Source organism: Peromyscus californicus, unplaced genomic scaffold (assembly GCF_007827085.1).
Source record: "Peromyscus californicus insignis strain IS unplaced genomic scaffold, ASM782708v3 Scaffold_10__1_contigs__length_136768540, whole genome shotgun sequence".
Lineage (NCBI taxonomy): Eukaryota > Metazoa > Chordata > Mammalia > Rodentia > Cricetidae > Peromyscus > Peromyscus californicus.
In genome coordinates, this window is record NW_026294391.1 from 59,321,126 (window position 1) to 59,336,022 (window position 14,897).

At 42.0% G+C, this 14,897-nt stretch overlaps 1 protein-coding gene and 1 long non-coding RNA gene across 2 annotated transcripts in view; one reads left to right on the forward strand and one right to left on the reverse strand.

The window, feature by feature from the left end:
- The window catches only part of LOC128115078 (uncharacterized), a 39,532-nt gene that overhangs the window by 2,980 nt on the left and 21,655 nt on the right, over window positions 1-14,897 (reverse strand). The gene's annotated exons all lie outside the window — the stretch shown is intronic.
- On the forward strand, window positions 469-8,079 carry Cdx4 (caudal type homeobox 4). The gene is made up of 3 exons (XM_052745638.1): window positions 469-970; window positions 6,518-6,663; window positions 7,757-8,079. The coding sequence occupies exons 1-3, from the start codon at window positions 469-471 to the stop codon at window positions 7,961-7,963; spliced, it is 855 nt and encodes a 284-aa protein (XP_052601598.1). The 3' UTR covers window positions 7,964-8,079.

Here is a 14,897-nt window from a genome sequence, read left to right on the forward strand (position 1 = left end):
CCTCAGTGGAAAGAGAGCAAGACTTTGTTTATACGTCTCGATCTCATTTTGAAGGAGCTGATCAGAATCTATTGAGGAACAACTGCCTTCAAAAGCGCAAAACTGGTGCTAAGGAAGCAGAAGAATCCCAGAAGCGGCTCCGAAAGGCCAGGAGCCAGGGGAGAAGGTGCCTGGAGTGAACAAGTTCCCGTGGAAGTGAAATGACCCTTCATTTGAATGCAAATGCTATGTAAAAGCCAGAAGCCCCTTGACGTCAGCCCAGCCTTTGGTGGCCCTCCTATGGCCCACTACCAGTCACCTGGAAACCTGGTGTAGGACAGACAGGAAGACTGGAGAAGTCCCAGACGCAAAGAGGAACCAGTGGCGCAGCTAGTGCTGATTCTCTCTTGCGTCTCAAACCCGAGTTGGCGCTAAATTTACAGGGACCTCAGGATGGCTTAGGGAGCAACTTCTTCTATCCAAGTCATCATGTATGGAAGCTGCCTTTTGGAAAAAGAAGCGGCCATGTACCCAGGCACTCTCAGGAGCCCTGGAGGAGGCAGCACAACCGGGGTGGGCACCTCTGGTGGAAGTGGTAGTCCGCTGCCTGCCTCCAACTTCACTACGGCCCCAGCTTACCCACACTACATGGGGTACCCTCATATGCCTAACATGGATCCCCACGAGCCTTCGCTGGGAGCCTGGAGCTCGCCCTACAGTCCGCCCCGGGAAGACTGGAGTACATACCCTGGGCCGTCCAGTACAATGGGCACAGTGCCCATGAACGACATGACCTCAAGCTCTACGGCTTTCGGCTCGCCAGACTACAGCAACCTGGGCCCCACCAGCGGCGCAAGCAACAGCGGTAGCCTGCCAGCCCCGGCCAGTGAGTCATTGGTCTCCATCGACTCAGGCACCGCTGGTGCCAGTTCTCCCAGCAGGAGCCGCCACAGCCCCTACGCGTGGATGCGCAAGACTGTGCAGGTGACCGGTGAGTAATCCATCCCCCGCACTGTTCCCTTCCTCCCTTCACTGCTCTTCGTCCTGCCTGCCCTCTTACTCTTCACCACCCCCGCCTTCCCCAGGAGAGTTCAGCTAAGCAGCCCACAGCATAGCTGGCTGGCAGGATAAGTACTTCCCTCCTTTGCGCCTAGGTTCAAAGCCTGCTAAAAGTAGCGCTTGGGACTAAACCTCTCCTGGGGGATGTTGGGGCTGTTGGTTTGCTTTGCTCTGCTTGGGTTTTACCCTTTCTGGATCAGTCAAGGGAGTGAGCGCATGGGCAATGCTCCCAATGAACTACAAGGATGGGGATCCAACCCTGTCGTTGCCCAGATGGGAAAACAGATGCACATGTGATGAATGGGGTGAGAGGACAGCTGAGCTTGTCACCATGCTTGTCTGTTCTATCTCCAAATCTTTCCCCACCCTGGTGTGTAGACTCGCCAAAAACTGGTAACGCTCACTTTAGTAGGTGCTTGCTTAGCAGGCAACCGACGGCCCAGTCTAAGAAGCTTTCCGTGGCAAAGTGGCCTCAGTTACAGGACTCTCAACGAAGCTGCTGCTTCCTTCGCCCAAATTAGCAGTGTCTGAAGCCTATCCCTTTCCAATGTTCCTTCCCACCGAGGGAAGCACTGAGTGGGCGAGGTTACAGCACTGAGCTGTCAATTCATATGACACAACTCATACCTGCCAAGCGTACAACCAATATGAGTATTATTATCCCCCCAATAAGTGCCTAAAGCCCTCGTCGCTATTCCAGCAGGTGTCCACGAACTGCAGAGGCAGAATGCGAGTCTGCGACAGCGACAACACACAAGATGGCCTAAAGATCCCAATTTAAGGTCTAATGTCGCTGCCCAGCAAGCCCTGGTGGGCAACCACTGGGAGCTGGGAGCTGGTGGGGAGGGAGGCTCATAGAGGAAGTGAAGGCTCCTCCACTTTAATCTTAGACAGGGATGGGGTGATGCGCTTGTTTTCGGTGGTGGTTGTTCTCTTATCACTTTCTTATTATTCCAATACTTGCTCCCTGTTATTAGAAAAGGTTAATGACATTTGACTATCACATTCATCTCTCTGGAGATGATGTTTCAATAGTATTTGATTCAATAATTACGTTGTTCACAGTCCTGTGTTTTCTCTTCTCTCTCCTCCAAAAAGCAAAGGTGGGGGATAGAAACGTACCATGTCCTACCTCTCGGAGAGTTTTCAGCCAGGAGGAGGAAGCTCCAGTTTTATTACTAGGGTTAAAAGTAACACTTCCAAACTTGCTTAAAGGCCTGTGGTGGTAGACAGCATTAAAAAGAAAATAAGGGGGAGTCATGTAACTTTAAAAAATGAGGTTAGGGTAGGGCATCCATCCCCAGAGCTGCTGTTACACCTAATCTTGGGGGTAAAATTAACATCCATTCACCAAAACCTAATAATAAGCAAAATACACATATTTAAACGGACATAAAGAGTAGCTACTGTCTAGGGCTATACTTTGAAACATGTTAGGGGAAGAGTGTCTCTGGCTTGTTTTTAATAGAAAACAATTAGGGGGAAAGGACACGATAAGAAAATGATGTGATGGATTTTCTGTTGATGAGAGGAAAACATAACAGTTTTCTCTATCTTTAAGTCTTCCATTTGATATATATCTCAGAGCCTTTGGGTAATTTTGATGCCAAGAGAAGTTGAGAAGGAGCCTCCTCAGTCTGTGTACCTTCATTTGTTAAAGCCTCAAACCTGACTTAATCATGCCACCTTCACAAAGTTTTCTCTTCAGTGTTTAGGAGAAGCATAAAACTGAGAATGATATTGCAACCCCTTGGACTCTTGGCAACTTGTCCTATAGACAAAGCTTTGTTAGTTTCCACATCTGTTTTATTTGAACTCCTTTTAAGTTCAAATTAGTGCTGTCTTCTTCTAGCTCAGGTTGTTATTATCAACAATTTAAGAAGATGATGAATATGCACAAGAGCACCTCACAGCACACACATACATTCTGGAGATTCTAGACTCACTGAGTCTCTTTCATGATATGAGGCCAGAAACTCCACAAAAATCAATGTCATCACCCCCATTGGACACTTTGGACCAAAATGTACCCCCTTGTATGCTTAACAAACAGAGCAGGTGTTAAATGTCTGTAAAAATGAATAAATGAATGAGTCAGATCTTCCTAAGCTTTCTGCTCACCTCGGAGCATTGCATAACAACATGTGGTTTAGGGCTGAGAGGAAAAAACCCTGTGGACCACAAACTGGAAGTAGTCCTTCCTTGGATTAAGGCAATCAATGACAGTTTTTTATATTAATGAAGATAATTGAAGCAGACTTTAGTTAAAGGGGGGCACTCATTACAGCTGTGATTTCTAATGAAAGCGAGCAGATTGACTTGTAGAATAAATTACTGTCTTCCAGATGATCATAGTTTTCTTAGTATTCTATTCTAAACATGTGTCTTTTCATAACTTATAGGAAATGTATCTTATCCAAAAGTTTCTAGAATGTTAATATTTTCATCCAGTCTCATATTTTAAACAATGCCAGTGCATGAGACCAAGTGGGTTTTTTCCCCGTTTTCTTTAGTACAGAACTGTGACCCTGTGTGAGCATTGGTCAGGCACTGTCCTAAGCAGAGCTGGAAAGAAGCTTCTCTGTTTACAAAAGGAGAAAGAATTTTGATTGATTCTGATTAAGCCATTCAACACTAAGGAAATACTTTAAAAGTTGTAGTCAACTGGGACACTTCACTTAATGATTCTTGAGGCTTATCATTGTCTTCCTTGGTCTTTTATATTTCGTTGGACAATTTCTTAAATGAATTTGGATGTGATTTTTTAGTTAAAAGCCATAAAGGATTGCCATTAGGTGAAGTCATCATGGTGGTACTGCCTGTGTAAGAAGACTGGTTCTCCTCATCTTTGTCTCCACTGTCATCACCATCATGACCCCAAAGCTCTGTGCAGCTTTCCTGCCTAGCATCACTTTAGCCATGAGTCTCTCCACTGAGCACCATTTCAAACACAGTTATGGTGACTGTAAGTCATCCTATGAGGTGACATTGCCTAATGAACTGTGAGGGCACTGTCTCCTGGGTGCTGGGAAGGACCACTGTGAACTATGGAAGTGTTTGTTCAAGTCTTGGTGGAAGAAATAATGAAATTCTTACTTCAAGGGAATGGAAATAGCTGTTTAATACATCTTAGACTCTTTTCCAATCCTAAATTAACTCACAATATCAGCTGAGAAGGGAATCCCTTGGTCTCCAAATGTCATTGTCTCAGGGAAATTGAGGAACTTAATAAAAACAAGTATTCTTCATGCTTTTGGGTGTTTGGTTTTAGTTATGGGAATATGGACATTACGCCCTAGCAGAAAGTGTCCACATCCCTTCAGTCATTTCAGGGGAAGAGGAAATGGGGGGAAAGAGATGTGGTTCTGAGAAGGCAGCACAAGACGAGTTCCAGGAAATTTCAATGTCTTTCTTTTTGTAAACTGTGCAGGTAGTACACTCCCCTGTCTTCTTGGGGGTTTCGGCCTTATCTATCAGATCGGGGCCGCAGACCCTCTTTAGCACTTGTTTTGCTTTGATGCATCTAAGCTCTTCTCACCGCTCCTTTCTTTGGAGGTTATATTGCCGGAAAGGGTGAGCATTTTCATGGCGAATAAAGAGGCCTGCTCTTGACTTTATTGTCCTCAGAAGAAACTGCAAGAGGGGAATTTATGACCAGTGGGGGTGGGGAAGGACCACAACCTTTCCAGAGTTCTTGAAGTCTGCTTACATTTACTGATTAATTGACCAAACTGAAGACACAGACACACACAAGTTGAATTTTAACCTCTCTGCTTCAAGTTAAAATTTAAACTCGGTCCCTTTTTTGATCAGGAAGGGTTTTAGGAACTAGCTCCTCAAAATTATATTTTGATCCTAAAATTTGAGGTCCTAAAAACAAATTAAACCTCAGGTTTTTCTTTTCATTCTTCAGTATACATTCTGTCTTTGGGATACGCCAAAAGCCAGATCCCTGGTTTCCTATGTTTCTGTGTGGATTCAGAAATCTAGCTCAAAGTTTGGGCCTGTGAGGAAAGTTAATTGGCTGGGACCCATCATTTCAAGGGAGGAAAATTTCATTTCACTGAGTCGTCCAGAAGTTATCCAGCCATTTAGTTGAATCCTGAAGATAGATCTGTTTCTGCATCCATTCCCCCCTCCTCTTCCTGGAGATGAAAGGGTGTCTGACATTTGTTTAGGGCTTGTAAATTCCAAGCCAATTGGTTGATGTTCCTGAATGTAAAGAGGGTTCAGGATGGGATCCATGCTATGTAGCTCCTTTGTTAGGCCTGTGCTGCATCTTAACACCTCAATGGAGTTTAGGGACCGACTTTAAAGAAGTCTTTGTCCTACAGGTCGCTCCCCAAAATCTCACATCAAAAACAACCAGAGAAGATCAGAAGAAGTTTCTAAAAGCCACAGAGAAAAAGAGCAAGCTCCTAGAGGGGGTTAGAGAAACTGAAAAGAAAGGGAGACTTCCTAATCACCTCTGGAAAATTTGGAAGGAGGAATAACACTCCATTTGCAGGAGAGCGTGAGAAATTAGCTCAACGTTGTAACACAAGCCAAATGTTTGCATATCTTTCCAAAGCACGGGGAATACTCACTTCAGTCTACCTAAGTCAACACTCCCTCCTTCCCCCATTCACTATCCACTTGGAAATGAAAAATGCCTTAAGATTCCCACTGGAAAACTATTACTTTTTTAAAATAAATAATAGAAGCTGTTTTGAAGCATAATTTGCTAAGTAGCAATAAATATTTTCTTTTCAAACTATACAAATTCTTTCTAGGTAGTACATGTAACTATGTCAGGATTCCAGAATAGTTGGCCACACTTGGAATTACACTTCCCAATGGGTTTAAACTGGGAATAAATCTAGCATACTGATCTGGGAGCCAAAGGTACATGTTTTGGTCTACACTCCTAAGCTCACCAGCACAAATTCACTTACCTATACTGAACCTTGGGTTCCTTACTTATACAATGGGGATAAGACATTCTCTGCATAATTCAACAGAGTAGATAAGATGCTTAATGGGAAATAGTCATGAAAGAATTGTGTAAAATGTAATTCACGGTGGATGTTGCCATTACTGTTCATTCAATTGTTATATATGGGTGGGAATGGAATGAAATTCATGGGTTGAGTGTTTATTTTAAATGTTTGATATAACAGTAGGTCAATGGTAGAGTAGCTGTAATTTGACTGATCATTTCAGGAGAAACATTAAAAAAGATTATATATATATATATATATATATACACACACACACACACACATATTAGAATGATGGATGTTTTTATACACATCCAGTTAGATGCCATGGCCACAGATGATAATGCATTTAATGGAGACACACACATGACATATTTGGATTAAAAATACATTTGCTTTATAATTTAAAGTAATAAAAGTAAGAGTAACTGGTTCCTTTAACCCCAAAAATCTCCAAAGGAGCAGAATAAGATGAAATGTCATGCTTTCTCCCCCAACAGGGAAAACCAGAACAAAAGAAAAGTATCGTGTGGTTTACACCGATCATCAAAGGCTGGAGCTGGAAAAGGAATTTCACTGCAATAGATACATCACCATCCGAAGAAAGTCAGAGCTGGCAGTTAACCTGGGCCTTTCTGAGAGACAGGTATTACCTAACATTTCCCACATAGTCATTTCAATTGTCTGGGGTTTGGAGGAAATAGCAAACTAGAGGACAGAGGCTTTCTTCAAGCACCCTTAAACCCACACTCATCCTGTGTTGTTTCATTGGCCTTTGGATTTATTAACTATTTAATGGGTGGGTATCGTGCGAGCCTGGTAACAAGAGATGGAACACAGAGATGCAAATAGATCAGAATTCCAATACAATTCATCAATCAAGTCAAACTTTGATCTGATCTCTCGAGTAGTACTGAGTGTGAGAAGTGGAAATTTCACAACTATGGCCACTGTCTGCTCCCTGTCAGTCAAACTACAAGAGGGACTGCACATCATTGCAGCTCCATGGATGAAGCTTTTCCATCATTCAAGATAGGAAATGTAATCTTCTCTGGTCTATATGATGTTAGGATGCCTGCCTTGAATTTAATTTACTGTGAGTACTCAGTGAAGGCTAAGTTGCAGCAAAGGTCAGCAGTTTCCACTCATTCAGACTTTGCAATTACACGAGCACCTGGTGAATTTTCCCTAGTCTAGGAGTGATGCTGGAATCATAGACGTCTAGAAAGGTAAAGTCCATTAATACATTGCCTTATCTCAAGCAGTTTGCATTCTACCCATGTGTAGGCACATTAACACCACTCTGGTGTTGATTTACAACAAGAAATAGATGGTATTCCATGACCCCGTTCACCCAGTTCTATGTGTTGTTAACTGTTTAATACAAGGAAGTTTCTCTTAATGACCGATTGTAATCACCTTTGCTATTTAAATAGTTCTCTTTCATCAGCAGTCCTTGCCATCCTTATATAATTATTTCTACTGTGTAGCAGAGGATGCAAGTGAGTTGCATTCAGAGTTTTAGTCCTAGATTTGATGATTTCAGTCTCATTTCTTGCAAAATGCCTGCCCTTTCTGAGCCACAGCTTTTTAGAACCTGTAAAATGGGTATACTTCACAAAGTTACCATGAGGCTCAAATGAAGAGATGTTCATGAAGGGGTCTTGTAAGACCAGCAGTCACTGTTGACTACACTCAGGGTAGTGCCCATATAAAGTATAAAGCATTTTGTGTTTCAGGTGAAAATCTGGTTTCAGAATCGAAGAGCCAAGGAGAGAAAGATGATCAAAAAGAAAATCTCCCAGTTTGAGAACACTGGAGGTTCCGTGCAAAGTGACTCTGGCTCCATCAGCCCTGGGGAACTGCCTAACACTTTTTTCACCACTCCAGCTGCTGTCCGTGGATTTCAGCCAATTGAGATACAACAGGTCATAGTCTCCGAATGAAACAAGAGCAGAGAAACAGAAGCATCCTTCCCATTGCAGGGTCTCTTTGGCCTCTAGGATTATCAGCAGGGCAGTTGAGATTGGATGTAATTCCTTATAAAGCAGAATTCCAAACAAATGGACACACAATGAGTTGGAGATATTTCAGACTCTACCATTCAGAAACTCTCCTCGGATAATTCCTATTCTACGCTGTTATATGGGGAGCTGGGCAGGAAGTTCAGTGATAAGCTTTGCTACTTAAAGTCTAGACTCAGGAGCCCTTGCAACTTTCCTCACAATTTCAAAAACTTGCTTGTAAACAGATTTTCAAACACAGTCCTGCCCAGACAGTCCTTCCCAGAGGCACATGCGCATATATGCTCTTGTGTTTGTTATTTGATTCTGAGTGTCTGTGGTCTTTTTTAGGGGTAGGAGTAAAGTAAGCAGAAGTTTCTCTATCTCTAGATAGATACCTTTTCAAACAGTCATTAAAAACATCCAGTTTTCTTAACAAGCTAACTTTGTAAAACAGCATCAGGAGGTTATTACAAACCTGTTGCCACTGGCTAATAAAAAGGAGATCATTTTTCCCCTCGAATAAAACTTGCCTGCCATCAAATACCTAACCGTAGAACTTGGAAGATGTATCCATTTCAAATCTTGTCAGAACAATGAAATCAGACTACAACAACACATGCCAGGTTAATTGAGTTGATAGCAAGGCAGACAGATATTCACCACACAGAATAAACAGTCCTGCACTCTCAAAGAGCTGTAGTTCACCATTTAAAAGCACACAATCTGGGTAAAGAAAGTGCTGAACTGAGTAGGGTGGCCTGGAGCTTTTGTGTTGGCATGGTACACTGTCCACACATCAAAGCGGCCAAAGATTAGGCCTCTAGTTTTAAGACAATTACTTGTTTGGGGGTTGAAAATAAGAACTGTGTCTTCCCAGTCCTTAAGAAAATCTCAAAAAGAGGGCTTATAGTTCCGTGGTTCCTGCTGAGGATACATCAATTAGTGCTGAAAGATTTAAGGAAAAACCTTCCACTTTTGACCCGACCTCTTGGAAGTATATTCCTTACAACACACGTGTGAAGAAGGTATTAATCACTCCATTTTACTGATAAGGAAAATGAGTTGTGAGCATCAGGTCACTTTCCACAGACATAAAATAAGACAACTACAGATGCTGATGAGGACCTCTGCCTACAGAGGGGGATCTTCCTCAGTTTGAAAGGATAAGTCCAATTTCATTCCTAATACATAAAAGATGCACCTTTGGCTGTAACAGTTGCATTTACCTGTAAGTTCCCCTTTCTTGCTATAAGGCTATTGATGTTTCTCTATTACACTAGACTGAAAAAAAAAATGATAGCGTATTAAAGGCATTCTCTCTCAAAAGACATGTTTATTCTTTCTGAGTGCTGAAAAAAAAGATACACCCCTACTTTTATGGCTACATTGCAGTGGTATATACTGGAGGCATATAGACAGAAGATAACACTAAAGCTCAAAGGTTGTACTCCAAGTAGGCTTCAATAAGGAAGGAGGTGGGAGGGGCAAGACAGTAATGAAAACTCAGCAGTGTTCAGTGGGTTAAATGGGGAATTAAGGAGGGGTAGTCTTTGCACTATTTTTCCAATTTTCACTCTGATTTTTTTATCTGCAAGTAATTTGCAGACTTAAAAGAGTCTTTGCAATTTATTCGGTGTTCCAGTCTTCAAATGCTTTACTTAACACTGTTGATCTTATCTTCGAGTTTGTGTGCAACTACAAAGAAAGATCACTGAGAGGACCTGGCCTGTTTCCAGATAAAGAAGGAAGTAAGGCCCAAGGAAAGTTTTCCACTGTTGGCTCAAATCCAGAGAACTGGCCATTTCTCCAGTTGAAACGTTTTAATATTACCAAGCCAAGTCAAGAAGGGAAGGGAGCCAGTAAGGAAGGACTGGAAAGGAGGAATGGACTAGAAGGTGGTGTGGAGAACACTTAAGAGGTGGTTATCAGTCTGCAGAGATGCTACAAAGGGGCTAGGAATGTAGCTCACTTTAGAGAATGCTTGCCTAGCATGGAGTCCTCGGGCCAATCTCCAGCACTGCATACACGGAGCATGGAAGCTCATGCCTGTCATCCCAGAACTCAGGGTATAAAGGCTAGAGAATCCTTGGCTCTATAATGAATTTGAAGACAGCCTGGACTACATGAGACCCTGCCCGCCCCCCAAAAAATACTGCAAAAATAATTACAGCAGATTTATTACAACTCTGATAACAAAAAAGGCAAGGAATCATTACAGAGTTTAGTCTATAGAGATAGCCACACTATATAACTTAGATTCCGTCCCTCAAACAGGGATGGATTACTGGCTCTCATATTCACACTTGAATATGCTATGAGGAGACACACAAATAATTGACAATCACTAAGTCTCCCATATAATTGTAGTTAATAGGTTTGAAAAGTAGGGGCTGACCTAGGTATGTGTATGTATATATACACATATAAAATCATTAAATCTCCAGAGTGGCAGTGCAAAGCAAGGAAGTCCTATACTGTATGTCTTCAAGAACAACAATGTAAATTGATAGTATAAGTACATAGTTAGTACAATGGTGTTAAAAGGTACTAACAAACTGAGAAATAAGAGCTGGCTTTCTAGTTTTACCTGATTCTGTAGCTGAAGAGCTGTGTGATTTTGGGTTAAGTCACTTCACCAGTAAGAGTCTGTTATGTTGTTTGTTTGTTTGTTTGTTTGTTTGTTTCTTTCTTTCTTTCTTTCTTTGTTTTTTAGTGTTTTGGAATGACTTTAAATGTTTATTCTAGTTTTAACCCTCTTAATATGTTTGGGAAAGCCCCATACGCTTCTTTGACCTTTTTCCAAAAATCACACAAAATCTCAATCTCTCTCTCTGATCTTTTTTAAAGACTTACAATCTCACTGTGGGAGATGAATTGCTTTGGTCTTATCTTTGCAGAGTCTCGTGTCATCATCTGGAAAGCATGCATTTTGACTTCAATTTCACCAATCTCGGAAACTTTAGTCTGTAGCTACCTAACTAAAACATAAATGCCAGCCAGGTGGTGCTGCATGCCTTTAATCCCAGCACTTGAGAGACAGAGGCAGGTGGATCTTTGTGAGTTCAAGGCCAGCCTGATCTACAAAACAAAACAAGCAAACAAACAAAAACATAAATATCATTGGAAGAGACAGATACTTAAACTGACAGGCATTTCTCTAATCCCTTTCAAAGCAGAAAGGTCTTCTCTAAGTGGATCACATGAAATGTCCTGAGCAAAAGGGAAACTCATGACATGAGAGACGGTTGCTATAGAATAATAAGCTCAAATGACTGAGACTGAAGTTGTTGCCTTTAATTGTAGGTAAGCATGCATTTCGGATAACTCCATAAGTCAGTTCTCTGCCAGAGAAAATGTCTCTCTCCCCGTCTTCCAGTATAACCTTGTCTGACACTGTGCTAGCCTAATGGAGGAGTTTCAAAAACAGTACAAAGGTGGTGATTTAACTAAATGGCAGAGCACTTTCCTAGCAAGTGGGAGGTTCTAGGTTCAGTCCTGAGCTCCAGAAAGGAGGAGGGAAGAGAGACAGAGAAGGGGGAAGGGAGAGGGGGAGAGAAGAGAGCATCCCTGGTATGTAACACCCTCTTCTGACTTCCACAGCATCATACACACATTTTACACACATACACACAGATAAAATCAACACTATAAAACAGGGGTTTAGAACATTATTAAATAAACAGCAACAGCTAGGACTACTGCAAGAAACATAAATAACTCCTGAAGAGGAGTAAAAATCTGACTACCAACATTCCAAGTGTTCGATTTTCAATAAAAATTACTGGTTGTAAAATTATCAGTAAAGAAGTATAGCCCATACTTCACAGAAGAAATGAATGGCTACTGTGCCTGAGGAAACACAGACATCAAGCCAAGACTTGCAGTCCATTATCATAAATTTGCTTAGATGTTAGGGAAACGTGCATAAATATCTAAAGGAAAGACAAAGATTACGGACTTGGACTTCAGGTGTAGCTCAGCTGGTAGACTGTTTGTCTAGTAGCAAAAATCCCTAGTTTTGATCTCTAACACTGTATGAAACCAGGCATAATGGTGCATACCTGTAATCTCCCCATTCAAGTTGATAGAGGCAGAAAGAACGGGACTTGAAGGTCAACCTCAGCTACACAGCAAGTTTAAGGCTAGCCTAGGCTACATGTGACCCTTTCTCAAAAACACACACACACAGTTATTGGAGGATCTTTTTTTTCTTGCAGTTCTGGGTTCTAATCCAGGCTGTGTGGTGCTAGGCAAATACTCTACCACTAAGCTGCATCCCCAGCGACACCCCCTTTTTCAGTTTGAGACAGGATTTCATTGTGTAGCCCATGTTGGCCTTCAACTTTCAATCTTTCAGGCTTGGCCTCCCAAATAGTTGGAACTGCAGTATTGTAGGCATGTGCTACCATGCCTGACTACTAGAAGGCTTCAACATCAGAGCTGAAGTAACAGAAAAAGGAATCAGTGAACTTGAAACTACATATTTTTAAATGATATAGCCTGAGCTGGGCATGGTAGCGCACACTTTTGATCTCAGCACTCAAAAGGCAGAGGCAGGTGGATTTCTGAGTTCGAGGCCAGCCTGGTCTACACATCAAGTTCCAGGACAGCCAGGGCTACTACACAGAGAAACCCTGTCATGAAAAAAAAATTTGTAGTCTGAGCAACAGAAAGAATGAAGCAAAACAAACTTACTAGAATCTAAGAATCCTGTAACGTATCACTTACTTTGCCAACATGCACACTATGAAAATTATAGAAGGAGAGAACAAAGAAAATGAAGTGGAAAGAATCTTGAAGAAATGATGGCAGAAGACCCGAGCATGGTATCTTACACTTGTAATCCCAGCACAAGGAAGGCGAAGGCAGAAGGGTCGAGAGGGGATGTAAGAGCATTAAGAGTTTAAGGACAACCTTGGCTATATAGTAAGTTCAAGGCCAGTCTGGGCTACATGAAACTCTGTCTCAATAAAAAATGAGAGAGAGAGACAGACAGACAGAGACAGAGAGAGACAGAGACAGAGACAGAGAGACAGAGACAGAGAGAGAGACAGAGACAGAGAGAGAGAGACAGAGAGAGAGAGCTGTCAAAATGTTCCAATTTTGATCAAAGACATTAATAAATATCGATCAATGAATCTCAATAAATTCCAAGTAAGATAAAATCAGCAATCACACTGGAGCACATTAAAATGAAATGATGAAGTCAATGGTAAAAAAAAAAAAAAGAAAATCTTTTAAACACTAAGAGTAAAGTAACTTATCACATGTAAGGGACCCTCAATAAGATGAACAGCAAATTTCTCACTGGAAATCATGGAAGCTGGCTGACGCACAATGCAGGCCAGGCAGAAGGCAGCCAGAGCGAGCCCCTGTGGCACTGGTGAGGACTGGGTGGGCACCACAATGATGAGCATGTGGTGGAGAGACGGGAAAGAAAAGCAGTTCACGTGCTGTGGAGAGGGGAAGACCTGGAGAGTCAACAGTTGTGGGGAAAGGCTGATGTGAGTGGCCTGCACTGCCACCTAAGGCAACATGATGTCCTGGTTGAACTGTCACTGAGGGCCTAATCTGGGTCCCTGCTCTACTGCAGCTAGGGTCTGTGTTGATGTCCATTCCCCATACTGCCACCAAAAGCCATGAGGATGTCTGTGGTCTGGGCTGCCTCCTGAAGCCCAGTTGATTTCTGAGTGCCATGCTGAGCTGGCCTCACCCCTCACTAGTAGTGGGAGAGTTGGCCCCACCCCTAACCAACCACCACACAATGGCATCCAGCTGTGGCATGGCAGTGAGAAGGGTGGAGCAGAAGGAACCATAACCACAGGATTTCCATGACTCCAGGCAACAGCAGATATCCTAGAGGACTCTCAGTGAGGGTCCAGTACTAATGGTGTAGCAAAACCCAGCAGCCTCGAACCAGACCAATGACTCATTGCAATTAACATTTGCCAGCAAAGCTGTCTGGACAAAAGGGAATTTTAATGTACTGCTTAGTACTCAGGCACTCTATAAAATATGACTGACAAAAATATACAGTAGACAGATCATCCATCCTGAGACGTCCATGTCCTGGGCATGGAGCATATCTACTAAAATTATTTGTAAACATTGGAGCAATGTTGACCTATAGACCTCAGGATGAGAAGAGATTTGCTTTATTACTGAAATTCTCACAATTTCCTGAAGTACCTGGAAAAGAATTCTGGGGTTTTGCTCAGTGTCCAGTCATTCTGATGCAGCTTGTCTTCATTAGCCCTAGAAAGCTGTGCAAAGGGGCCAATGCTCACTTATGCATGAATTTCTGGTCTTGGTCCACTTGTACAAGTGATATACTTTGAAAGTGTTGATGTATAAACAAACTGACATTTGTTTTTCTTCTTGGTTTTAACAGAGAAAATAGAAGAAGTTGGAACTCATTTGTCTTGTTTTTTCATTTTTAAAATTGTTATCTGTGTAGTTAGTGATGAATAACCTAGACATATGCTGTGTAGTGCCTGACCATCTAGTTAACAAGGCTGTTTTTAAAGGTTCATAGTCTTGTTCTCTGAGACTCAACACACTTTAATGTGTTAATGTCATGTGCTGAAATGCTCCAATTCCTAGTCGCTGATGCTCAGCTTATTGTGAAAACTAAACACATATATCCATTTGATCTCCTTTTAGGAATGAAGTAAGGAAACCATCTTTTTTTAGTTATCTATATTGTTCTTTTTGGTGGTTTTTTTTCTTCATTCATATTGTTGAAGAATAACATCTTGGCTTGTGTCATGGTGGTTGTGGCTAACCTATATTTTGGTATGACAGATGAAATGCATTGTGTCTCTACAGTTTTCTGGGAAATTGGTCTTTTAGTAATTGTTTTTCCTATCTTTAA

What these genes read in the sequence shown, in the direction of transcription:
- Cdx4 (XM_052745638.1), top strand. Translation starts at nt 469, where the DNA reads ATGTATGGAAGCTGCCTTTTGGAAAAAGAAGCGGCCATGTACCCAGGC. An exon ending in CAAGACTGTGCAGGTGACCG is followed by an intron (nt 971 to 6,517) that starts GTGAGTAATCCA and finishes CTCCCCCAACAG; the next exon opens with GGAAAACCAGAACAAAAGAA. An exon ending in TGGGCCTTTCTGAGAGACAG is followed by an intron (nt 6,664 to 7,756) that starts GTATTACCTAAC and finishes TTTGTGTTTCAG; the next exon opens with GTGAAAATCTGGTTTCAGAA.